General features: G+C 46.2%; 1 protein-coding gene across 1 annotated transcript; it reads right to left on the reverse strand.

Annotated features, from left to right (window-relative positions):
* Positions 1-13: 13 nt before the first annotated feature.
* DUSP10 (dual specificity phosphatase 10) lies at positions 14-26185 on the reverse strand. The gene is made up of 4 exons (XM_051783559.1): positions 26017-26185; positions 23592-24437; positions 5400-5777; positions 14-2248 (listed from the first exon to the last, which is right to left on the reverse strand). Exons 2-4 carry the CDS (start codon positions 24391-24393, stop codon positions 1983-1985), a joined length of 1446 nt encoding a protein of 481 aa, XP_051639519.1. The 5' UTR covers positions 24394-24437; positions 26017-26185; the 3' UTR covers positions 14-1982.
* Positions 26186-27983: the final 1798 nt, after the last annotated feature.

A 27983-nucleotide genomic window follows, 5' to 3' on the forward strand; every position in this document is an offset into this window, starting at 1 on the left:
TAAAAAAATCAACTCCAGTAGAAAAATAATTTAATAAAGGGATAAGTTTCAAGAAAATATCTGTATAGTAACAACATTTTAAGTAAAATGTCCACAAAAATATACATGTCTACTGTGATTATACATTAAGTTTTCCGACAGGTCCTGTTTCACACTTGGTTCAGTCCATCTAGGAAAAGCCTTACTGCTAGCAGACTTACTGGGATAGATCAGTTTGCACAACAGAATCATGATAAATGTTTTCTAACTCATTTTAGGCTCATACAAATAAACTTTGGAGTTCGTAACAGTCCAGAAGAGATCAGGTTATACTGTATCATTAAAAATTTTTAAAAAAAGTAAATACAAACAAGGAAAGCAAAAGTCAGCCACCCAAGGGACACTGTCAGGCAAAAACAGCAGCCTACAATACACACCACACAACACTGACACAGCTGGAAAAGGAGGGGGATGAAGGGAGGATGGGCAAAAAGGAGGGGAAAATTCCAGGAAGAGGATTCCCAGGAATTGTGGAACTGCTAAACGAGGGGGCTATAGAGAGGCAGGGGAAAAGCACACACGTGACCAACATTTCTAGAAACCAGACAACTTTTTAACATAGAAGATAAGCTAATTACAGGAATATGGAAAGGAATCAGTGGAGAATGTTTATTTCTTATTTTTCCAAATGGCTACTGAGCTGTAGAAATAACAGGTCTGTCCCAAAGAGCCCTCACCAATAGTGCCAATTCAGCCAAACAGAAGAGAAAAATCCGGTTACAGAAATCGAAGATGCAAGAGTACAGTAAAAAAGTAAAGAAAACATGTTCCACCACCAGAGGACAGGGACGAAACACTAAAGAGGAGATGCCAAACAAGAGATACCAATTTTGTCAAAGGAGATGTACAATGCCACAAAAAATAAACCAAAAGGAACAAAACAAAAACCCCACCCCATAGAAAATGGAAAATTGCTAAAGAAATAAAAGGACACACATTTTCCAAAAGATTTTTTCTTTTATAATCAAATTTTTTTACATAGACAACTGAACACACCAATATTTTGTGCGAAAAATATTTTTAAATAAACTTCTCAATTTTTGTACATTCTGATATACATATGTAACAAGGTTTATGGCACTGTAACCAGGATCAAAATCATATAAAGGAACAAAATAATTGCTCTCATTTATCCTTTCTGAACCAAGCTGGCTGCTGTTGCACTATTAGACTAAAAATTATTATTAGTGGGCAGCCAACTCTAATTGGTTTGAACACTCAAATCAAAGCCCAAATTATTATTGCACAAGAAGCCAGTGAAGGCATATGGCATAGAATGATCGAAGTCCCTTACTGTTAAAACCTTACACCCCAAAATAGAAAAATAGAACTGGAACATGAAACACACCAAATAAACTTTTTTTTTCTTCTTTAGTTTGAGTCAGGAGTGTGAAAAGTGCCTTGCAGACTTTTTAAGCTGCTCTGATTTCCTTTGCATTGGTGAGCATTTTGCTAGGTTATCTTTAGCAAAGCCTTTGCAGAATGAAGGCCCTTATGTTTCAGGGAGGGTTTTTTCTGCTTTGTTTTGGCTGTTTGTGTTTCGTCTTCAACTTAGGTTTCTTCAGTCTATGAACCTGCACAGACTACTTAGCCATAAACTCTACAAGTAGCTGGAGAGGTGGGAAAAATAAAAATTAAAAGAAAAAAAGCTCAATATTTCTTCTTCTTCTTGTTTTGATTTTAAAAAGTACTCCTTTTGCTCTGAAGCCTCCCTGCTCTGCCGGTGTCTGAGAAGGAAATCACAACAGCATCCCAAACCCGGCAAAGTTCTTGGATCTTTTAAAAACCTTTCCTTACAAAAAAGGTTTTTATTCACAAAAAGTTTGCCACAAAACTCCCCTTGAAAGCTAAAAAGAAAAACCCACAAGCCACCCATCATTGCCCCAAATCAGGTGAAGAATAGGTTAACCCCTTCATTGACCGCCACCTCACAGCTTCGCCCGTCACACGACAGTCTCTACGCCGATCAACTTTGGTGTGAGGATTCGTGGTGTGACACCGTTGTTTAGATCTTCTTCGAACTCCAGTAACTGCCCCATAAAGTTAAGGTTAGGGGAAATGATTGGTCGTTTGCCTTTTACAAATTTATAGGCATCCGTCATGGTCATGCGTGTGTGCTTCATTAAGTAAGCGATAACTATGGTGGCAGATCGGGAGACACCGGCCTGGCAATGGATGAGGAGACCTTTCCCACACTGATGAGCTTCCTCTAGAAACAAGAAAGACAGAAGAAAGTAAGTTTTTTGCCAGTTCATAAATTAGAACAAGCTCAGTGCAATTAAGAGTAACTTAATGTGAAAAGTCCCTTGATTTGATTACAAGCACAGCAGCATCTCCTCCCCCCTCCCTCCAGCCCATCTTCCTCCAACATTTTAGAGTTACTGCACGTGAAACACCCAGTCCAGTCTGACACTGAAAATCCTCATGTCCAAATCCTTATCTCTTTATTAGATGAACCACACAGTGAGAGATGCTGCTGCACTGCTCACACCGGTGCCAGGGAGCATTTATTTGGGAGGTCGAGGTCCATGATGAAGCATCAGGCTCCATTTCCACCTCTGCTGCTGCACTACATTGGCATCTCAACCTCCCTGTCTTTCAAAGCAGGGCACCACCTGTTTAACAAACAGGTATTTTCAGATTCAGTTCATAACAATATATCTGTTTCAAAGCCCTGTTCTTGGAAGCTTTTACAAAGCTGCTCTTGAAATGAGCTTCAATGGGGCACTCTGCTGTGGTGCCTCCACAAAAGCAGGAGCTGGATAACACACACAGGACACACGCTCTCCACCAAGATACATCACTTAAACGGAGGCAACCCGGGCAGGATTTAGGAAGGACAAAGTCCTTGTAACCACCTCTTAACAGGACATGAGAAAGAGGAGAGTCAATACCATACCACCCTCATCTCCCACAGCTTGCTTTTAAAACAGGAGATAAAACTTTCAAGATGTGACCCTTCAATCTACTTCTTTTGTTTTAATCCACAGGACAAACGTGAATTTGGTTTGCAAGTTTTGGCATCAATCCAACCCCACCAAAAGTACAGTTCATCCCACCCCACATGTTCAACCTGTACTGTGAAAGCATAAATGAAGCCAACTTCCCTCTAGACATTTTTGGCAGTTAGTATTTCAGAAAGCTGAAACTCTCTAATGTATTTTGACACACTTTCACAGAGAGTTTCTGATGATTTCACTTCCTATGGCTTTAGTCTTAGCTAAACCTGGGGTCGGTTGTGGTTTTTTCAAGACATATTTAAAGAAACATAGGCCAACAATCTGCTGTTTAAACATTTCCAAATCTTCTCAAATGCAATTTAAAGTTTACCCAGAGGAAGGGAAAGCTTTGACAAGTTATTTCCCCAGCTGGCTAAATTTGCTATGGAGAAAAACTCTCAGTGGAGAAATATTTGTTTATTAAAAACAAAGACAGACCCCCAAGCTGTAATTATTAAAAAGGAGAGTAAAATGGGTTTTGAAACACTTTCTAAACCTTTTCAGAGCAAAGCTGCTTTCTCTGCCCTTGGTAAGGTCACAAGCCAAACACTCTCTTTCAGGGGCTTTGAGAGCTCTAATCCTTCAGCTCATAGGAATGCTGGGTGCAGAAATCTCCATCCTACTCCCAGAGGACCTCAGTAGAGCTTTGCAGTCTCTTTACGTAAGCTTAGCCTACTGCATCTCCCCATCTTGTTGAACTCAAAATTTAAGGTTTTATGGGATTTCTTGGCACAGCTTTTTTCCCAGAGGATCAAAGCTAGGTTCCCTCTCCCCTACCCCTCACCCAAAACGAGGTGTTCACCTTCCCATGCACATTGTAATCAGCAGCTTGGGGAGCTGACAGCACTACTGATAGAGCTGGGGTTGGGTTAGGAACACTGGGGAAAATTTGGTTTTAAAGAGAGATTCTTTGGTCCTTCACATTGTAGACGATAAGGGCTCCCAGTAGAAGCTCCCAATGGTAAGACTCAGGCTTTAATGCTGCTCTCCATCTGAACTGCAGCACAATCAGTGATTTCTCTGTTCACCTTCACTAAAGTAGCACAACTACAGGTCGTACACGTCAGCACACCACGGTCCCCTGCCAACCCAAACACGGCCAGGGAGGCTCACAAGCCATCTGCCCTGCCCAGGCACACAGCAGGGGCAGAAGGGCTCAGGAAAACATGCTGAGTTTGGACCTCCAGTCCTGGGACCCAGTCCCACAATTGAGCCCCAATCCTTGATGAGCCTAGGAGCACCTCCACGGAGCCAGCACAAACAGGTTTGAGTTTCAGGAGCCATGAACCCACCCCCTGACTCAAAGGCCATAAACACTGATGGTCTGAGGGCAGGGAGGAACACAGCTCTGCATCCACTTCCGTATGGGGTCAGTCAGGGATCTAAGCTGCGATGCAGCACAGAAACACACTTCCCTTGTCTAGTCCTCCACTATCAAGCCTGAAGTACTGACAAAGAGATTAGCCCAGCCTCAGCACAAGAAAGTAAAATTATATATCAGTGGTCCCCCCCAGCATATTTCAGAAAACCTCTCAGGGCACATAATTCTGCTGGAGCAGCACAGCTGGACATTCACTATGCCACAAAAGCAGTGCCCACAAAGATGGGCAAGATGTGGTCCTCAAAAGCTTTTGTATGACATGCTGAAGCCCTCGCTTAAAGTGGCCATCTGGCTTTAGCCTAGCTGACCAACCAGAGCTGAGTGTGGCCCTAAACTTGGCTGAGGGTTGTCCTGGGTTGATCTAGCGAGGTTCAGAATAACGTGGGCAACGTTGCTGGGTCATTTCCTCAGCAACCTCTGCAACAAGCTGCATGTCTCTGGTAAACTCTCTCACACAGCCTACAGGATTTAGAAACTTATTAATGCAAGTTTCCATCACTATCCACTCAACCACACACACACTTGGAAGCTATAAATCTAACTGTGGAACAAGCAAAGTGTGAAAGTTTGTCAGTTTTCTCATTAAGTTAGGAAAGACTGAGCCATCATTGAGAATAGTTACTATGAAAAATTGGCTGTAAGCCACTGTGGAAACTGGGAATGCAAAGGAATCAAGAAGAGGGGATGACGAAAGTCTCAATTTTCTTGGGTTTCCTGATTTTAAAGCCTGGAGGTAGGAGTCAGTATAATGGATAAAAATTGTAACCCCAGGCTACTTAACTGGATACATCAGAGATGAGAAAGAAAAGACATATGAGTTGCTCAGCATTTCTGACAACCTAAACAAAAGTAAATATGGCCTTATTCAGCCTTCAGAGTAGTTGGAGAAGCATAAAATTCACTCTAAATTCTTACAACAGGTAAAAATAAAAAAAAAACCAACAAAACAAACAGGAGTATTTCCAGTCAAGGGTAATTACCAATGAACTCAAAAGCCTCTTCAAAATACTGCCTGAGATTCTGCTTGTTGCTGTCAGTGGCCGGGAGCCGCTTGTAGTTGAACATGCCTTTCTCATAATGGTACAGGGGCAGGTGGGTGGTCACATTAATTACGTAGCCTATGTTCATCCTCTGCATTTTCTCCAAGTCCTGAGCATCATGCTCATTTCCAAGGAAGAGGAAGGGCAGGATGGGGGTGAGCTCAGCGTTCTCGATGTCTGGCGTGGTGGGGATGGACTGAGGTAGCATGGGGGGCACAGCGGAGGCACCGCCCCCTCCTCCCCCCTCCGGGCACTCTTGCAGCTGGAGGGAGTTATCGCAGAGGTTTTCGTGGTTCTGCTTGAAACCGCTGAGTCCTCCTGGGAAGAGAGACCAAGCAGATATTTAGGTTAGATACCCCAAGGTGGCAACGCTTTGGATCCACCTTTTTTCAGAGCACGTGCTGGGACCACCAGGACTGGAGCTGGCTCTACTGTCCCCTCTACCACTGTCACAGTGACCAATGCTGTGCATTGGTAGCAAGGGTAGCACGAATCAGCAGCAGGCATTGTCCTCCCCTCTGCGAGGCACACGGTGCCAAGGAACAGGCTCACAGACAAACACGCCTCTGTGCAACATCAGTGTGCTGGGGCTGCCTCACCTACCAGCCTGTGAGAGAAGGAAGGTATTTTTTCAAGAAGGAGAACATCATCAAAACTAGGGGCAAATGGCCTATTAGCACACTAAAGTGAGCAGCAAGCCAGCTGGGACAGTCTTAGCTTTACCAGTCCACAGTAGATTTGCCTGTAGGAGCAAGCCCTGCAGGGCATCCCCCCATCCAACACCTCTGAGGATGGTGCAGCTCACCCCGGCATCGCTCCAGGGAACAGTACGTACACATTTGTGCACCCGAACAAAAGAAAACCACTCCTTGTAACCCAACAGAGACTGAGGTGCTTGCTTAACATGTGGCAAACAGCTCTCCTTTTGCTGCCCCGGTTGCATGAAAATATCTAGCAAGAGCTATTTTTAGGACATTAATATGGATTGGAAAATGAAACTGAGGGGGGAGGGAGAAGTCACTTTTTCAACTCATGCCTCCCCTGACTCTATTGCATGCCTTGCTGGTTTTTTCAAGCACCATCTCCCTCCCCCTCCAGTTTTTTGGTTTTTTGGGGTTTTTTTGAGGAGGGCAGCTTTGCAGAGCTGGAGCAAGCAAAGGGAACCTTCTTTCTACACCTCATTCGGGAATGACATCAGCCCCAGGCTCCCCACCTGCCTGGTTTCCATAGCGATTACACAAAGCACACAATGACATCAGCTGGCATGACATCAGCTCTTTGAGTGCAAACAATACAAGAACTACTACTTTGTGCGAGGCCTTTGGTAGGAGGCAGTGGCGTTCCTGGGAGCCGCTGATGTAATGCTAACAGGTGGCTCCTCCGAAAGAAAAAGGCGGAAAGAGGAGGAATGCAGTGATACATCCCCCCCCCACCTCGCCCGCAAAAGTACACGTTGCTGTTGTACCAGGACACTTGAAGTCATGCTCCGCACTGAGAGGAGCCAAGTGTTCAGACTCAATTGCACTTTGTTAACTGCAAGCCAAAAAAAACCCCGGAGGGGGGAGAGTTACCCTGAAGTTACTAGAAAGAGCTACACTAGCCAAAATAAATGCTGAATGTCACCATCCCAATAATGTTATTTAAACAGAAAAATAAAATAAAATAAAAAAATAAAAGACAGGCTATTTGTCTTTTCCGTGCTCTTTCACAGTGATCTAGTGAAGGTTTAAAACAAAGAAAAACATGCTGTCACTCAGGCTCTGGATCAGACACAGCAAAGGGCTCCAATGCCTACACTTTGAGTGCTGGAATTCAAATGTCTGTGACATACCTGCCCATAGGGTAGTACCCAGCCAGGGCCATTTCAGCACCCTATACTGTACTCCATGGGCACAAGGCACCCAGACTACGCTACAACCATCTGAGCCCCTCTAATACATCCAGACTCCTATCCTTCACACTCCGCTAGTAACTCATTTTCCCAGAAATCTTTGAAATGTCTACAAAATGTAGAGTATTTCCTCTTCCCTTGAAAGTGTGCTTGTCTTCAGCTGTTTCTGCTGTTTACAGGACACAGAGCAAACAGTTTTGCCTTAAGGATCTGTACTCTAAAAGTTGTTACAACGAGGGAACAGGGGAGAAAGAAGAAGCAAGGACAAAAATCTGAGCTCAACTGCCAACTGCACCACATGGCCTCAACGGGATCTGAAAAGTCTTCTCAATCCACTCAAGAAAACAAACAAGACAATGGTCTCCAAGTTGAAGATGTTTGAAGTCTCATCCAAACCAACAGCCCCAGCCTAGAGTCTGGGCTAAAGGCTAAGCCCTAACCCACATTCCCATCCTTCTACGTAGGCAACCAGTCCATTCAGCTTCAATACTGCCGTTTGAACAATAACTGGAGCATGCTGGGATTCTCAGGAAAACCCCTGAAAAAGTTGCTTTAGTGGCCCAGAGCTAATGCTCATTTTCCACCTCTCCTGCAGGTTTTAGGGAATAGGCAGCTGGAGGTAGGATCCTATTGTTTCATCACTAAGGTGGACACACTGATGGTGTGGCAGACACCATCCTGTTTCACCAGCTGCCTTGTAAGATACAGCACAGCTGGAGAGTCTAGAGCAAGTTCTTTCCTCACCACCCATGTCCTACTCTCAGGTCCTCTGCTTGCCCCACTGGCCAGAAGACACTATTACTCCTGCTACCAACTCTTCCTCACTGTGAGCTTTGGTCCAGCAAATGACATGGAGGAGAGGATAAGAGACCATTACATTGGGCAGGGCTCCTCTGTTATCACTGCACTCGGAAGAAATCAAGAGGTGTAGGGCAATCCCCACCACTCCAGCAACAACATCATGACAAAGGATGGGAAGGAGACCCCAAATACAGCATGTGGAAGATGCACAAACAAGTGGAGTAGCTAAATATATAATAGCTTCACCCACAATTTCTTTCCAGACATTTGCCAGTGGTCACTATTCCTAAAGTCAGGCCACATCCTCCATTCTCCTTGTTAACCTCCTCATGTGGGTGGGAAGTTAAAAAGTTAGTTCAAGGAATATTTAAAGTACCATATCCAAGCAACTCTCAGAGCAAATGTCCCCGAAAGAACACATTACTGTGGAGAGGATTACTAACCTGAACTGGCTCAGACACGTGAACAAGAGAAGACTGCACAAGAACACTGGTATTCAGAAAGAAGGCAGCAAGATGCAGTCACGAAGAGAAACTGAACCCTAGGCCAACAGCAGGAGCTGAGCTTGGATCTGCACTGCCATAACACTTAGTTTTTCTAAAGTTTACAAGATTACTTCCTGAAGCAGGTCCAAGTAAAGTTAATTACAACCAGTTAGAAAGAGTAAAAGAGGGATAGACTTTACACATGAAGGTAAATACAATGCACAGGCTATTCAAATGCATCTGTATTCCTTTGTCAAGAAGCTGCTATTTCAGCACTTAAAGTCTTCATGTAAAAGGGGTAGAGGAAGTGGGAGAGGAGGCCAACACATAGTTCCTGCAAGCCTGGTCTAAGCATTGATTAATTCAACTCAGTAAAGCCTAAGACATATCACTGCTGCTGACCACAACAACAGATAACAAGGAAGCTCAAGGCATGGATGCAGAGACTCCACTCCTGGTTGTAACAAAAGCCGTTTTGTGGCTGACACTGCCCAAGCCTTCCCTACCCTGGGGCATGAAGGAAGCATTATACAGGGCAGTAACAGTGCCTGTGGCCAAGAGGCACAGCCTAGCAGAAGCTTCTCACTAGCACAGAGATAAGCTATATTTTAAAAGCAGCTTTTCAGATGGTGCAAAAAGCCTTCATCATATAGGGGAAGCCTAAGTAAAGAAGCAATATAATATATATCCACCATGAAAGCCCATCAGCATGCAAGGCAGGGCTGTTTGAACCACAGCCACAGAGCCTAGACTCAGATGTGCAGCCACCCTCAGTGACAAACCAAAATGCCAGCAGTCAGATAAGCCACCAACGTTCATTTCAACACAATGTCACGCTCACAGCCTGTCTCTTCTGCCTTTAAACACGCCACACAGCTGTAATAACCAAAGCACAGCAAAAAGCCTGAACTGTTCAGCCAGTCTGATGCAGCCCACATGCGGGTGCAGAGAACATCCCAAGTGCTTCTGTGCACTCTCTGCGCCAAAATGGCAGCTGGGCAGGCGTTTAGAGGGGCTGAACCTACCAATATCCAAACAAAGATGGACATACAAGGATGCTTGGCACTCTGGGGAACCCAAGGTATTTCTTGCATAAGGAAATGAATCAGTGAAGCAGGACCCTTCCTGGCAGATGGCCTTGCCTGGTATCTAGCAGGACACAACATAGGACTGAGAGCTCTTGCTCGCCGCTGATACTAAAACCAGGTATTTTTGCAGTTATAACTGCATGTCACCTTCGAGCATCCTACCCTGCCAGAACAGTTGGTGAGTGACAACAGACTTCTGATTGTCTGAGACTTCAAAACTTTTAGGAAGTTCCAAGTCAGCACCGGACGTGCTCCAGCTACTCACACTTGCTTGTTCAAGTTCTTCGCAGCCATCGGCCCATAAACATCTTGCTTAATGCTCCTCAAACTCCCCCGCTGAGCAGCGCCCGGGCAGCAGCTGCACACAGATTTCCCAGCCTCAAAGCCATCCAGGAGCCCAAGGCTTGCACCAGCACTATGAGACCAGGTGAGTGGCTGGACAGGAGCCAAAACAGCTCTGAACAAATGAAAAAAGACAAGCAGCATGGTGCTTGCACAAAAATCATGCTAAACACAGTGTCTGTCATTTGCCATCAGAAGAGGGCAAATACAATGCAGAGGAGGCACAAAAGGTAGAGTAGGAACTAGGCAATCAGCTTTTGTGAGGGACTGTAACCCTGCAATAGAACCATCTTCAAAGAAAGTAAGAAAAACAAACCTTACCTGTATACATTTATAAAAAGGATTGGTTGGTTGGGAGTTTGTTTATTTGGAGGTTTTTTTGTTGTAGTTGTTTTGTTGTAGGTTTTTAGTTTGGGGGTTTGTTGTTTGCTTTTTGAGAAGATTGAGAATTAAGTACAAGGAGTACAGTAACACCTGCCCTCCCCCTCTGTCTCTCCTTTGGCACCTCCTTCAGCCACCACTGCTGCTCTATAGCTGTGTGACTATATGCAAACTAGGATGTGGGCTTACAATATGCTTTGGGAGATCTGCAATATGTTTCCTATCTGGAAATGGGCTCTTACCCCACAGTCAAGGGAGTAAACGACCTTGTTCCCTCTGCAGTGACAGAGCTTAGAGGGAGGTAGCTACAATGAAATGCCCTCACAATAAAGCAACACCTTTGCATTACCTCATCGCTGTGGACATACTTTGTTCTGAGCGTGGCAGGTACTGGGTGTTCCTGCTACAACTGCAAACAGGAACATACTTTTATACATGACAGACTGCAGATGTGGGAGCCACATTTAGACAGAACACGTGGTCTCGAGAGACAACCAGACCTTTTATACAGCTTTCAAAGCTGTCCAGGCGGATTTCTGGATCCGCTCATCCTCGTTTACAATACCACAAAGCCCTCTCAAAAAAAAAAATAAATAAAAGCAATACACACAGAGGCAACAAGAGCAGAAATCCCAGGACACTGGGAAGTGTCAGCAGAAAAGATGTTCGATCTGTAACTTCCCCTCCTCTTGTGTTGCTGGGCTCTTGCAGGGTGCACAGCAGAGAATTCGGCAATACCACAGTTCTGGCCACCCCAGGCATTACTCGCTCAGGAATGAAGCCAAGTTTTAAAACATCCACTCAGCATGTGCCCTGTCAGTACCACCATAGCATACCAAGCCCCTGCGGCTGCGTTTGAGTGTGTTTGAGGTTGAAGTGTTACAGTGAGCATTTGGGGAGCAGGACAGAGACACTCACACAATTGGTGCATATCTGTTTAAGACGACGCTTTCAATTTGTGCAAGTACAGCCTGTTCCTTTAAACCTGTGACCTCATTTATTTACATTACTGCAGAAAAGCACTGCCAGAAGCAACAGCTGATGACAGTCTCATGTATTTTTCCACTAAGACAACAATTAAACTGCTCCTGTGTTATTAATGAACAGATGACTTTGTGTCAAGTTGATTCAAAGCACAGGATGCCTCAAGGTTAAGCAACTCCAGCATGTAAAAACAGAGGTTAGGTATTGTCCAGATGCTTCACCCACCTGGCACTTGCCCCCTTCCTCAGCCTGCCAGGAGGGTTCAGGTCCCTCAGCCACCCCCTGCCATGCTGCCACCAGTGTCTGGAGGTCCTGCTGCAGGGTAACACACTGGTGCTGAGCCACCACCATGATAATGCCAGAATTTGCTCCTGTACCACGGGCCTTCCACCAAGGAAAAATGCTGCTGTATAGATTAAAGCAGAATTCTGCCATTATAGGTCAAATCCACTCCCAGGATATGGACAACCACCTAGACCAACTCTTCATACCACCCCACCTACACAGTTATGCATGCAGGTGTAGGTCTACTGACTAGCAAAGGCACTAGCAGAGAGGGCACAGAGGCACTGGGGTTGCACCCATAGGGCAAAGGAGCTACTACCACCTTGCAGTAGAAGATCCAGCCATGACACTTGCTCACAGCTCTTGCTGTCATGATTTTAGCCAGAGCAAAGATGGTTCATGGTGCATACTGAGGATTATGCTCTGTTCATCCTGAGGTACTTAAAGAAGAGATGCTCAGATTTCGTGAACAACACAAGACAGACTTTCCTTATCCAACCAGGGCTCTCCTTGCTGTCATGAAGCACTAGAAGTGTGGGAAGGACAGTTCAGCAGGGCCAATCCAAGCAGGTCAGAGTCTACTCTCCATGCAGATGTCCTTCTCCTCACCACGCTACTGGTGAGCAGTGCTCAAAGCTTGCCCTCACTGCTGTAGAGCTCACTCTACATGAAAGCTTGACATGATTGAAAATATTGTATTTGGCCCACAGAGTGGGAAAGGCAACCCCCCTCTGTCCAAAAGGGTGGGGACTTATCGGACCACAGTCACCAGGCGACACTAGGAGATGTTCCTTTGATTTCAAGGATATTGTGGTGAGGTTTGTTTGTTTTTAAACACTGGAGGGAGCTTTACACGAGATAAAGCTGACAACAGAGGGCAGCCCATCCTTCTACACTACAGGGAGGCCACAGTGACACCAGGACTGCTTTACACCTTACCATTCCTGCTGTTAAAGAAAGGGGGAGAAAAAAAACAAACAAACAAACAAAAAAATCTATCCTTTTACAATATAAGTATCCACATTTACCTCAACAACCCACATTGCCCCCCTGTTTCCAAAATCAAAGGCACAACTGAAAGTTTTTTTTATTTCTGTTGCTGATAGCAAGTACAATAGGTCTGACTTCCTGGTCCTGTGAGTTTACTTCTCACCTGTCTGCAGGACATTCAAAAGACCCATGGCAGGGTTTCTCTCCCTGCCGCCCGCACAGCATTCAGCATCAGCCTTGCCGCGAAAGATTAAGCTTTAAACAAACATAAAAAAGTAAAAGTAAACAGTTCACAAAGAACAGCTTCCACCTCGATACACTCAATCTAATCTAGTCTCTCCCTCTAATCGAGCTGCCAACAGCACTTCAAAAAAAGGCAAAACTCTGCATTCCAAAGAACTTGCAAGGTCAATTTTTTTCCGTGTGGGAACTATCCTGAGAGGTCAGTTTGTACACAAATTCTGGCCTAGAGAATTTACAAGCACATCCTTGACACAATGGCTTTGAGGTTCCTTTAGAAGTCAAGAGTGTGACACCAGATAAAGAGGAAAGGTTTCCCCTCAGCATTGAGGGACACGCGCACACGTTGTGTGTTATTTCTAATTTTATCTCACTACAGCTCACACCCCTTGCCACAGCACATCCTCTCCTGCTGGTCTTTGAGGTCCCTGGTCCCATCTACTTTTATTTTTTATTTTGACACCAGGCACAGCACAGCCAGCTGTCCTAGAGACACGTCCCAGAGAGGAAGGAAAGAGGTCACCAAAAGCTCCTTCCCCTGCCAGGCTGAACCAGAGATGCTGGCTCTGTGCTATTTCAGTTTGATTCTTTTTTCTTAAATACAGTTTTTTTCTCTTTTTTTCTTTCTTTATGCCTTTTTTTTTTTTTGTCTTTAATTTAGGTTTTTTCCTCAGACCCTGGACACCCAGGAAAATCCCATACATCCCTTACCTACCTTACCTTTACTTGTCAGTTTTTTCAAGAGATGCCACTGACTTCTGGACTACTCACCAGCCTGTCCAGAAGCTGCTCTGAATACTTCTGGACCACATCTCTGCAATCAAGACAGTTGTTCCAGCTTGTAACTGGAAATCTGCCCTATGCTATGAGAGTGCTGAGTCTGCCCCTTTTAAAGAAAAAACTAAAGTATTCATGGGAAAATAAACCAGCATCCTTCAAAGCACTGTGTTATCCTTGGGGAGTGGTCAGGAAGGTGAAAGAGGAGAAGGCCTGCTCCAAATTTTGGTAAAAGGATTAAACTATGTAAGAATGTAAATAGGAACAAGACAAGAAACCCCACATCCCAAACACACTACGGTGACAACTCTGCAGCCACAGAGGAGGATTGGACTTACCCTCCCTGGAGGGCAAGCGTTTATAGCAGAAACTCAAAATTAGACACATTACAACTCCTCATAGCAAAAGTATGCGTTCCCGTGGGGATGTAGGCTAACATGAAGTCCAATTAAATAATCACTGGAAATGTCAGTGTAAACCCTGAAGGAATACATACTTCTACTGTGAAATGCTCCCACTGGAAATCATATTAACAAAAAGGTCATCAAGAAATGTTAAAGCTATGTACAAAGGAGGCAAGGGGAAGTGAGGGGGGAGGGAACAGAAACTATTTTAATGCAATAAAATACCACAAATGGGTTTATATTGGCAAAGAGCTACGGGTCTGCTTTCACAGAGAGGGGTAGAGCTGAGCACGTTTGCCCAGAACATCGAGGGTTTTTTGGTTTTTAATCTATTACCAGTTCTCTCCCTGCCCATCACCACGTGCATCTCTCAAGCAACTAGCCTGGAGACAGCCAGCAGCCGGTGCGACGGCACACGAGCAGCATGCAGACAGCCACAGCTCTCTGTGGCTCAGCATGTCTGAAGAGGGAGAACGGTCCCAGCACTGTGTCAGACATCTGTAATCCTGGATTTGTAGGCGTGGACCTTTCTGTTTAATTTGCATGTTTTCGAGAACGCTGACATTTTCATGGTTCAGCCATCCATTTATTCTCTTTACCCTTTTAAGGGCAACCTCTTCAGGACAGCTTCTTTCTAATGACAGAGCAGGCTGCTTTGTTTCTCTTGAGGATAACACAGGCTCTTTTCCAATCCAAACCACTGCTCCTCCACTTCAGAAACACCAGCACCATTCACATTAATATGAAAGGAAAACAAGGTGCTGATATACCACACCAGCATTTGAGAGTGCCATCCATTCCTGCTGAAGAACTTCTACCCTTTGGGCTAGAAATAATACTACTCCAATTTGACACCTTTCAGCAAGGTATTTCAAAGCCCATGAAGAAAAAACAGAAAATAAAGAGTGCTGACTTGACATATCCCAGTGCCACATAGCCAAAAATAAAAGCAGCAAGCTACTGGAACTAGTATGGTGCATGCCAGCCTCTACTCTGACACAAGATCCAGGGCCAGCCTTACTGACACTTAAATCCCAATCGTAATGGTCAAGGAACCAAGTCTAAAAACCAAGGCCCCTAAAAACTCCATAGGGAAAAAGAAAGTTGATCCAGATTGCATCCATATACTACAGAGTCGAGGGAAGAAGGGAGAGAAGGAGGAGGAGGGGGAAGAAAAGAAAAAGTCATATTTACAGAAGCCAGAGCTAAATAGCAATAAAACAAGGAATATCTTCAGTCAGATCAAAATTAAACGTTGTCTCCAAATAAAATAACTCCTTGGTCTCCACAGGTGAGTTAACATTAACCTTTCCCAGGAAGCACAAGAACTGTGTTATCCCCCAACAGAGATACCACTCTGCTTTGCAGGACTAACACAAACACCTGTGAACTTACAATTAACCTCACATTTAGCAATCATAGTGGTTTTGTACCAAAATATGCCAAATTCTAACCAGCAGCAAAAGTCTTATTCTTAGCTTTCATCAGCTGGACAGAGAGACTCCCACTACCTTAACAGAGACCAAGAGAAATTAGAGCCCATCACCAACACAGTATAGATCAACTGCTTCAACAACAGCTTTGCTTTTAAAACATTAGTTTTCAACTGCTTACATAAGCCTTAATATCACACTTTGGCATAATGAACTGGAGACAACCAATTCGACTGAAATTACAGAAGCTTGCAAGTTAGCTTCTATTTTCCAAGTTTCTTAAAGGCATTATAAAAAAAATATATATATGATAATTCATGTGTGGACAAGGAATAACATTTGTTCTTCTTTTTATTACCTTTAATTAGAAGCAGTTCTTCTCTGTTGCAGTGAATCAAGTGGGAATTACTCCCGGCATGCTGTAGATGTTTTAAAGCTAGTGCATAGTAAAAGAGTTGGAACGAATGTGTTCACATCACTATTATTATTCTCTTAATTTAGTTTTTGCAGCTTCCTCCTTCAAAGTCATGGATCTTGGAAACGGGGTGTTGCATACATGCAAAGCAACAACTAACCTTACTAGGAGCAGTGGCTCCCAAGCCTTCCCATGCCCTGTCCACATTTGTGTCCTGCCAGCAGCAGATGATAAGAGACTTACAGTTCCCCACAACCCCACTAACCCCAGACCCCTCCAGCAACAACAGTCCAGTGATGACAGTCCAGTGCAGGGCCACAGGGGAGCTCCCACTGCAGGGAGCTGTGGGTGTAGTCGAGATAGACAAGGCTAGCATTGCCCCAGGGACTAGATGGTACCTAGACCCACAAGGTCCCAGTTGCTCCCTGCAGATTTGCCAACTTGGGTCTCCTCTGCCTACACTCTCCTGGAACATGCTCACTAAAACCAAGTGCCAGGAGATCAGAAGCTTGTGCCCCATTCTGGATCTTAGCTTCTTCATTGTGAGCAGTTTTCCTTCAAAAAGGAGGTAACCTGCTCACCCAAGCAGAGAAACACATGAAAATGAACCTTGAATTTTTAAAAGCACAAAAACCACCTAGAGGCAAATCAGAGCCTACAGTTTATCACTTTAGCAAAAACACACCAGCAAGGCAAGAGAGGAAGGGGATGCTCCTCAGTCCGTCTTCCACTTTCTGCAACAGGCAACTGTGTTGTTCCAGGGCAGCATTGTGACTATGGATGAACCTGGGTTAACACTTAACACCGATGGCAACAAGAGAAATGAGCTCAGTGTAACAAACAGTGCAAAGGACAGAAAAAAAGCCCAGTCAGATGAAAACGAGTTCTCTAAGGCCTCACAGCAAGTCTGTTGTGCATGCTTAGTCACAGAGCAGGAGACTAACCATCACTGAGCCTTGGCCAGAGCTTACCTGGCCACAAGACCGCCCTGCTATATAGGCACAAGTATCCCTCTAGTCAGATTACCTCCTTTCTGCATCATATGGGAGACAGACTTGCTTCTCCCAGCTCTTCCCCTTTCCTTCAAGCTCCAAAATGCTGCTATACAGTTACAGAACCAGGTCAGACCACCTTTGGCAGGACACAGGTTCCTCAGGAATCAACATCTTTCAGAGCAGCAGAGGACACACCAAAATCAACCTTTGGTATGCTGAGATACTTCCAGATGTGAGGTTGCCTTCGTCACAGATATTAATTGAAGCAAAGAGTTTCCTGTACTAAAAAGTCACAAGGTTTAAAAAAAAATCCTACGAAACAAAACAACGATAACAAAAAAAAAAAACAAACAACAACAACAAAAAAAAAACCAAACAAAAAAACCCAAAAAGAATCCAAAGAAACCAAACCAAACCAAAACACAAAAAAACCAAACAAGCTTAGCATTGATCAGCCACCCTGTGCAGAGATCATGAGCACCCCAGGACTTCCCCGCTGCAGAAACAGGCCCACTGAATTCCTCCATGCCTCCTGCTCACAGCAGTCCCTGGTTCTGCCTCCACACAGGGTGTGCTGAGAGAACAGCAAGGACTGGTGGCTGAACCCAAAGGCACTAGCACACGTTTCAGTTTTCCCACAATTTTCAGCATTCAATGGATCAAGACTAGGTGAAAGGCCTGCCAGAAGAAGCTGAAGCTAGTGAAATGCTCAAGACAGCACCTTTATCCAGCCTGCTCTCAATGGGACTCTGTCAGCTTTTACTTTTAGGTGAGGCAGGCAAAGGTGATATCCATAATAAACACTGCTCTTTAAGCCCCAGCTTAGCAAACACCTTTGTGATTACCACAAATTAATTTTTACAGTACAGAGGTGTTTAAAAAACTGCTCGAGACAGATTCAGTCGAGTACCCAGAATCAAAGCTCCAGAAAAACAACTGCTTGCAGTAATTCAGGTCAGTCTTGTGATTTCTGTAGCCAGCACTCTCCCAGGCCCACCAGGGACTTCCCAACAAGGCCACAGCACCACGCATAATCTTATCTTACACACAAAGGGACAATGCACTAGGTCATCTTCAGATTACCATAATCTATTTCTTTAAACAGCATGACTTCTATAGCCCTGCAAACTGATGCTGAATATTTGAGAGGTGTTTCCCTCCTGGCTGACTAGTGAAATTGCAAAACAGGCAGATATTATGATGTGTGCATGCTGCTCATATTTATGGCATTTCTTTACTTCCAAGTTGCCTGCATAAATAAAAAACCCTAACTGTAATGGGGCTTTTCACAGAGTCAAGAAAGAGTTGTAGCCTAAAGACAAGTAGATGATACCCCCCTTTGAATGCAACATAAAGCCAAAGCGATCTCACTAACACTTTTTGTGCTACTTAAGTGTCATAAAAACTTAGAGTGCTCCTTTGGAAGGCAAACCTCCCATGTATAGGTCTAAAAAAAAAAATAATTCTATCTGTATCAGTTAAGATACAGCCACCCTAAGCCTCTCCTAAAGGCTGTGCTCACCTCAAGAGTAAAAAGCCAGAAAACAGACCAGCAGCAGTCCTATAAAGATTTTACTTATACAGCTTCTTACCTCTGGCAGGGTAAGGGTAAGCACATGAAGGATTCGGCTAATTATAATCCAGCATCTACCTATCAGGAACATCAGGAATGTTCCCCCAGTTCACACAGAACTGGAGCAGTATTTCTTTACAAGCATCAGAGATGTCTGCCTCATGTAACAGTTTGCTTAACTCTCAGTTTGGTTTCCAAGGGTAGGACAAACTAGAGAGCCAAAAACAGGAAAACAAAACAAAACAAAACAAAGAAACAAACCTCCTTCCTGTTCCTCTCTTTCCAAGGCAGTCTTTCCCCCGAGGACAGTTTAAATGTGGTAGGTACCCTGTAAGCCAGTTCTTCAAACTCTCAGATGCCATTATCTGGGAGGAAATGCCACACTTTCCATTAGTGATGAATAGGCAAAGTTTAGAGGTACACTACTCTGCAGAAGTATCCCCTCAAAATACAGTAAAGACCGTGGTGTCCAACCACACAATTGCCCCAATTTATCTATATGCAAAAGGTACAGACACACACAATCAATTTTCAGGTGTTATGGCCAAGAAGATTACTGATTCCAGCAGAAAGATACTTTAAGCTCCAGCAATCAGTCTGAAAACTGAAGGTGAAATCTCAGCCTCAATAGAGTCAGCAGAAGTTTTTTTCCCTAGCGACTGATGGGGCCAGATTTCCTCTGCAGCACAGAGGGAACATGCTTTATTTTTAAATGTTAAGTAATGCATGTGAGACATCCAATGTGTTTAAAACTACACATTTCCCTATTACAACCATGACCTAATACTTATTCAGTGGAGATCTCTGGTGGAAATAAGTGCCAGGCACATGTTTTGTTGGTCAGCTGGATTTGTTGACCATTACATCAAGTTTTACTTTCAAATACTCTTGTGCAGTGTAATCCAATTAGGATTTAAAGCAACACTGACACTGTTGAATTATATAGCTAATAATAATAATAATAAATTATATATTTGCACAGATTATGACCAGGTCAGGTATTTCTAAGGCAGCTGCTCACAGTATTTTACACGAACATGGGGGAACATAATCCAGGTACTTATTCCTTGTGTAGGCACCTCGGGCCCTCTGTAGTTGTTTCAACTCTGCTGATATGCGACTCCGGTGTGGTAAGAGATCTGAAGCTATTCTTAGACCATGGCAGAAAGCACGAAGTGGTTTGTTGGCAGGTCTTACCCACTATAATGAGAGCAAGTTGCTTCATTTATTTCCCTGTTAGATGAGCAGTGAGAAGATTGAAAGTCAGAGCATAAATAAGCTCCTCAGACTGGGAACAAGAACAGAGAATCAATCAGTTGTTGGGGAGGAACCAGTCAGTTCCTCTCCATCTCCCTTGCAGCAGTCCAGCCATCAGTTTACAGCATGTAAGGACAAGAAAAAGAATGAATTATTTGCCAAACCACATTTTGCACCTCTGCTTTTGAATTCAGTTGTTTCCCTGCAGTCAAACACAGAAGCCTTTACAAACTAAACACAAGACTTGAGCAGGTTCACAAGGCACCCACTGCCAGCCCTCAAAGGTAGAAAAGAAACAAAAAGATGGAGACAATACTACCAGATAGTGGTCAGGGACTCCAAGGCAACTCCTCTTGTGTTAAAAGTTGTCAAGATGTGTTGGCACAGATGTTTCAATTTTTCATTTTTGTTCCCTTTGTAGATTTAATTTCACTTGGAAAAAAAAATGCTGAACTCCAAACCTAAACATTTTAGTTTGGGGTAAAAATAATACTTTTCATCTGAATGCAAATGAATTTCCCACTTTCTATTTTTAGGTCCCAGTAGCGAACTCAAGCACACAAGCCTTAAAGACTCCAGGCCACTTCCTCTATGAGTCAAAGTTCTCAGGGAAGGTAGAGATGCCTCACCGTTGGGTTTGCAGGAGGGAAAGGAGCACAATCCCACCAAGGAGGGTCAGGGTTGCTGATCCCACCCAGGGTCACAGAGCCATGCTCTCCCCCTCCCCAAATTCAGCAACAGCTTTGACATTGGCCTCAAGCAGAAGGGACGCTGGGCTCACATCATTGGTTTGCTCCCTCTCCTTTCCAATGCTAAGAAAAAAATAAAAATAGGAAAAAAAAAAAAAAAGCCATCCAAAAAAGTGAGGCCTTTGGGTTTCAGCAAGCATGCAATACCACGGTCTAGTACGGTGTGACTGGGTGTTGGGGGAAATATGACTTCTTCCTATTTTGCATATAAACAGGCTAAGCAGCAGCTTCAGCCCTGATAGCTCAGGCTGCTACAGCCCGTGAAATGCAGAATTCTTATGGGCTTATTTTTTTCATAAAAGTAGGGGGTTTATGCCTGTCTCAAGTGCTGTTATGCCTTGTGAACAAAAAAATATGAAAATCTTTCTTCTAAAGAGCTTAAATCAAAATTATGCATATATTATGTTTATGACCAAAAATATGCTCTATGTTAAAGGAAGCAGCAAAGAGAGGAATGAAGAGAAAGGGAGGAATACGGGTTTTAAAATCCTCCCATACCACAGCATATGTAAACCCTCTCTTGTCACAATGCTAGTTTATATATTGGTCTGCTACATTAAAAATAAATCAGGCCACCTCTTTTTAACTTGAGCCTAATAAGGTGCACCATACATACATTTATCTGTAGATCACAGCCTGGCCTTGGAGAACAGCACAGAGTTTCTCTGCTGCTTAAAAAGACTGGGGCACCTAAAAACTAAATGCACACAGGGCCACGTCGCTACCCCAGCGTGCTGTAAGCCAAAGATGTAACCCAACCCTCGGCTTTGCCGATCGGATTCACCCCACAACGTGACACCGTGCCACGAAAACGGCGATGGGGCCACGGGCTGACAGGCAGCACCAAACATGGAGACGGTGGCACCGGATCAGGGGGACATAAACTTGGACAGCCTGGTTAGCAACCACTGTTTGCAAACACAACACAGGGGATCAGATGGGCCGGCAATAAATTAGGAGCAGATAGCAGAGAGCAAGAGAAATCACTCAAAATAACAAACGTAGGCAAAGAGGGCTCCCCAGCCACCCTCGGTTTCATTTTAGTGCCTGAACCCAGGTATGTGCATGTCCCAGCTCCCAGGCTGCCAAAGCACGACGGAAAAAACACTATCTGTCAAGTGAAACTAAATAACGAGTGGTTCCAGCACCACTCCTCCAGCTCGGAAGCTTAATCGCAGCCTTCCTAAATGCTGCTTTATCCCATGTTCAACTCCATTTGACCCCAGTTCGAGCTCCACTTCAAAGAAGAAGAAGGGAGTTTAGGTGATAGGGGGAGCTCCTCACTGTACACTCCCCCAGGTGAGGTTTGCTCTGATCCAGATGATCACTACATCCAAAAAGCTAAGGATTTGGGCCTTCTCTCTCCTCTGGCATGCTTCCAGATCTGCTGGCAGACCAGTTTGGGGAAGGGATTTCTGCTAAGCAGGTCTCTTAGGTAACATTTCTCAATGGTTGAAAACCAAAAATGGCCCAAGGACTCTCACAAGCAGTTGGTCAAACCCAGTGCAGCACCCAGAGTCGGCAGGTGGGAGAAAGGGCTGGCCAAAACCTGCCCACAGCACCCAACAGCTCAGTGCTGCCCAACTACAGCTCTGCAGCTTCATCTCCACCAGGATCTTACTTCAGGTACTGAAAAAGTACCAGCCTGAGGTCCACAGAAGCTTCAGTGTTTTCCCCTGTGTTTCTCTGAAAACACTTTCAGCATACCATTTTTCTGAGGACAGGAAGGCTTGCAGACTACAACCATATATCTAGTTGCAAAGGCTGTAGAACAGAATGATTACCACCAGAAATACAGGACTCCGGCAACAATCTCCCTCTGCTAAGCACCTCGTCTCCCTCTTTTACAGATGAAGGTCACCACCATAACCCAAGAGACTCAACAAAAGCATACACGGAACCCACACCAAGTATCAGAGCAAGTCCAGCATGACCATACACTTGCTGGGAGCGAGGAGACAGTTCACCAGTTTTAAGCTTCCACAAGAAACACCCACACAGAAGTATCTCACAGGACCCTTAGCTCCTATAAAGCTAAGAAACTCAACCGAGGAAAGGGGATAAACTATCAGCCCAATCCATTCTCCTGCCACATTGGGCAGGTGGGAAGTAGTAAGCTGCACAGAAAAATATAAGCGAATTAAATACATACAGTATGAGCTAAGCAGCAAATCCCTCCATAGTTTCTCAGTGCCACAGCCAGTCTCTGCCAACCATGCCTCTGAATGGCATAAACACCCAGGGGAAAGGAAATTCAATCTAGAGGGCAGCATTGTTATAAATAGGATCTACAGAATGAAGTGAAGAAAGGGAACTGTCCTTTGATGCTGCCTTAATTGGTAGGGCTTGTTTCCACCAAAGCATTGAGGGATAAACCAAACACCACATTAAAACAGGAACCTTTACAGGAAAGCCATACACATATATAAACACATATACATGCAAACACAACACTTCCAGATCACTTTTTTCAGTGTTTCCCTCTGTTCATTATTCTCACCTCATACCACCAAAACAAGGCTTGATTGCTCAAGTTTTGCTGACTGGTCCACGACAAAATGCCTCAGACCAAGTGACTTCCCTTGCCTTTCCTTCTCCAATCTCACTGCCCATCTCCAGCACCTATGAGTTCAGTTTTATACAGACTAAAATAAGGCTGCTAAGTAAAGGTCAGTCTGACAAGACAAATGAGAACTAACCCCTCCTGGACCTCTGCTCCTTGGGCTATAAATACTCAGAACAAGCAATGGGGGAAATTCTTTGTCTGCACAGACACCAGGAAGCACGTTTCCTCCTCCTTCCAGTTCCCATCCCTCTTGCTACTCAAGGACAATATTCAGAGAAAAGCAAGCATCTCCCTGCTACCAGCTCCATGGTTTGTCCACAAACAGCATTTGCTTTGCAACTGGTGACTGGAGGCACACAAGCCTCGCTAGAGATAAGCAGATGCTTTCAAGGTTCAGCCATCAGTGAGGCTGACAGCAGAGTGTACATGCTGCAAAGCAAACCATGAGCCTACATGCGGGCAACGAGGAGAATTACCTTTTAGGACTAGGGGCTCCTTGCCTTCTCGCTTGAGTGACTCTAGCACTATGTGGAGTGGCTGGGAAGGCATTACTCTGCTTGGCTCATTGGTATTCTCATCATAAACTATGATTTCTTTGGAAAATATTCTCTTGAAGGAGTCCTTGCCTTCCCGGCAGGAGATCAAGTCCAAGACGGTGATCTTGCCCTGCTGGAGCCTTCTCCGGCTGATCTTGTCAGAACAGTTAATGTGGACAGCCCCTTGAATGTGGCTCTTATTATACTCCATGAAGGGCCTGCAGTCAATGATGACAGGCCCTTGGTTCTGTTGGTGGCTCTTGCTGCATTTGGTCATCTTCTTGGCCAGATCATTGGGGTAAATGATTTTGATGCTAGTGAGTTGCTTGGTGGTGCCCGAGACAGGGCTCCCCACCCCGCCCAGCGGGCTCAGGCTGCCGGCGTTCTCATTGCTGTTGACCATTTGGTTGGCAGGGCAGGCGGTGGAGGCTCCGGCGTGGGTGCTGCTGGTGCTCGCTTGAGTTTGGGCCTGAGTGTCCTTGTCGTACGTTGCCACAGTGCAGCAACTGGCACTGCTGCATCCACAACTCAGGGAGCGTGCAGAGCCGTTGGATGAGGGCATATACGTGAGATTAGCAGTCTTTAGGGACACAACAGCTGCGCCGAGCAGACTGGAGTGGCTCTCACAGGCAGAAGAGGCAGACTCAAGATAGCTAGAGTCTAAACAGAGGTTGAGATCCTGAGGTCTCACTGGCCTCGAAAGTGCCACTACTACCCTGTCGTCTAGAGGAGACGGAGGCATGAGGAGGCTGAGCACTAGCAAGTTAAGAAGAACTCAAGATCACCCTGCAAAAGAAAAAGTGGAGGGGAAAGAAGAAAAAGGTGATGAAAACAGATCATGAAATCAACATTAACCTACAGATGCGACAACTTACTTTGCCAAGACCCATTATCCTCAACCTAACAACCCTTTCTGACAGTAGTTGCTTAAAAGCCTTTTAAATCCTGCAGCAAATACTTCAGCTATCTGCATGTGCACACATGGCACGCAGAACACACGCGACTAGCCTGGATGTGCAGTTACATCCAGGAGGAGGCATTTGGCTACATGCAGATGGTGCTGAGCTATTCTGAAACCCCAGGCTGCAAGGCACACCACTGATAATGACAAGGGCACATTCTCTCATCCTGTGGCTTACTGCAAGGGAAGAAACTACTGGGCTGACTCTACTACTGGGAGGAACGCATAAGAGCTGAAGAGCTGAATGTGTCAGTGGTGATACACAACTTTTCCAGCAAGATGGAATAAAATTAGCTTGTGAACAAATTTCCTGAGACAGTTACAAACTTGAACACGTGAGGCTAAACAAAAAATACCCAGAAGAAAAGGAGAAAATCAGGTTCCGGAAATCCTTACAAAAAGTAAGTGTACACCTTGCACTTCCATCCCCCTGCTAGAGAGAGAGACGAATTCAGCCCCAGTCAAGCCCCCTGCTCCAGGCCCGGAAAGGCTGCTGTTCTCCAGCAGTCCATGAGGCAAGTTCCCTGCTCCCCACCACAGTTCACCGCTTCTACAAAAAGGGGTCCCCCCTGCCCCAATCAAGGTCACTGCCTGCCCAGCCTTTGCCTTCTGATTTGCTAAGACCCAGCGCGCAGGTTTAGAATCCCCCCATTTCCACTCGGGAGGGAAGGAAGACGACAGGAGGGAAGGAAGACGACAAGAGCAAAACAACCTAAGCCAGCCCTGACAGTGCCTCCCCTTCAGCAGCAACTTCGGGAGCAGCCGCAGCTCTCGCTGAAAAATACATCCCAGTACCAACTTCGCCAACTCCATCAAACCCCCGGAGCGGGGCGAGCGCTCGCAGCCCCACTTTGCCGCGCAGGCGGCTCCGCACCGGACCCGTCGGCAAGGGGCAAGGAGATGCCCCATTCACACGCCGGTGGGCCGGGGGGCACTGCCACCCGCAGAAGCCACCGCTGTACGGAGCGAACCCGCTGGCACCTCCGGAGTGGGGAAAGAAGCCGCGACCCGCCCGCCCGGGGCACGGCGGCGGTGCCGGGGCCGGGCGAAGCGGGGCTGCCGGCGGCTCACCCGGGAGGCTTCCCAGCCCGTTCCTTCCCCAAACCTTCCCTCGCTTTTCTTTTTAGGATAAGAAAGCGGATAAAAGATCCCTGAGCGCCGTCGCCTGACGCAACTGAAAAATTTAAATAAGCGAGGGAGACAACCCGGCTCGCTCAGCGAGGGCAAACAACTGAAGAGCACACGAGAAGCGGGAAGCTGAAGTTTTGCCCCCGAGCGCAGGGAGCCGGGGCCGCCGCCGCCGCCAAGCGATGCTCCCCGCCGCGGCAGACCCTGCGCGGGCTCCCGCAACTCCCCGCTCCGCTCCGCGCCCCGCATCGCTCCGCGCCGCTGCCCCGCACTCACCGGCGCGGCGCGCTCCGGCCCGGTGCGCGGCGATGGTGGTGGTGGCGGTGATGGTGACGCCGGTGCTGGTGGCGGCGGCCGCCGCTGGTGCCGGTGCGTGTCGCGCCCGCTGCCCCGCGCGCCGCCCGCACCATCCTCGTTACTTTCTCTTTTGCCACCGCGTAAATGTACGGCCCGGCGGGGGCGGGGCCCGCCGCGACGGGCGGCCGCGGCGGCCAATCAGCGCGCGGGGGCGGGCCCGAGGGGCGGGGCGGTGATGTCATCGGCAGCCAATGGGGAGGGCGCGACGCCGGCCCCGCGCCTCGGGGCAGCGGGCGCTCGGCGGGGCCGGGCGGGGGCGGGAGCGGGAGCGGCAGCGCCCCCCGCAGGGCGGGGAGCGCCCCGGAAACACCGGCCGGGAGCGGCCCCTGCGGCGGGAACGGTCGCGGACGGGGCTCGGGCACGGCTGTGTACGCGTCCCACGGGAAGGGGCCAGCGAGACCGTCGGCTGGCGCCAGCAGAGCATCACCCGCGCTCCCGGGGCAGGGGACCGTGCTGCCTGTCCCCCACAGCCCCGCAGTGCCTCGGCGGTGTACCAGTGGCGCCAAACGGAGGAGGATGCTTTCTGGGTGCTTTTCCAAGCAATCCTCCGCTAACAAAAACAAGCATGCATGAGATACTTGGAGTGGAAAAAGAGTAACTTCCCTGCCCGGCAGCGGTAAATCACGGGGAGGGCAGGAGGTGTGCCCTGCTCGCTGCTCAGAGACGGACAGGCCTGGAGGTCCTCACCTGCCTGACCCCCAGGTTAAAGATGGATCCAGTTGCTCCATGTTCTGGAAATTCAGATCAAATCCAGCTTCTGGCACGCTGTCCAGCAAAGATCATGAGTGCTCAGATTAGACTGGACTCTCCCAGTGTAAAAAGGAAAGCAATACAGGCTCGAGGACAAGATTTTAGGGATCTGTTACAAGGATGGGTATAAATCCCTTTCATCCTTTCTGGCAGGTGTTGACATGGGTGAAATAATGAGCTCTCACCCTTGCTACATGTGCACTACAAGGGAAAAGGTGAGAATTGATTTTCAAGCCATATGGATCAGCTCATCAAACACTAGGAAGGTACCTGGCAGCAGCCCGAGATTTTTGCACCCTTTCCTCCCCTGCTGTGCAATCTATTTTCACATTTCCTGGTTTGCAACCACATCTCACCATGTATCAGTCCATCACATATCAATCCACCAAGTCGGAGACAGGGAAAGGGCCATCTCCAGAGCGATGCATCCCACCATGTCCTCCCTGACCACAGGAGTGCCGGAGAGTTTCACCTGCAACTATGAATGCAAACCCTTTGAGCTAGATAGAGGAGAAAGGGTGAAGTGAGGGCTGATAAGAAGTTGTCAGCACGATAACATTGAATCTAAATTAGCCCCCAAAGATTTTGTTTCTGGGATATATGGAGATAATTAGTTTTTCAACTGGGATTTTCAAGCTTTAACTACCAATCCAACTGCATCTATAGCAAAAAAATAGTCTAAATGCAGTAATATCATCATTCAGCAACTCAGAGCAAAAAAATCTCACGGAAACAGGTAGGAAGATTTCAGAAGCACTGAATACTTGATTTTTTTTTGATTAATGGTTCTAAGGTAAACAGCAAGTCAAATCCCTTTCCTCATAGTCATTCCTTAAACAATCAGCTGCTTTCCTCTAAATGTTCCTCTTTCGGACACTGACTCATCCAGCACAAAATCAAGCTTTTGGTTTCCAGTGTTGTGATGCCACACCAGGGCACAGTTCTCCCGCACACTGGGAAGGAAAGCGGAGCCGGGAGAAAGCTCTCCCATGCAACAGCTTCACCTGCAGCAATCTGCTCCCAGTGAGAGCAATGTGGGCAAGGACTTGGAGCAATTAAGTCACAGAATGGCTTAATCTTCACACAGCAAGGACCATAATCTGGAGGTATTACCTTCTGAAAGCTTATAAAATGTA

This window comes from Manacus candei, unplaced genomic scaffold (assembly GCF_025592945.1).
Source record: "Manacus candei isolate 608988 ecotype Guabito, Panama unplaced genomic scaffold, ASM2559294v1 h1tg000017l, whole genome shotgun sequence".
NCBI classification, from domain to species: Eukaryota; Metazoa; Chordata; class Aves; order Passeriformes; family Pipridae; genus Manacus; species Manacus candei.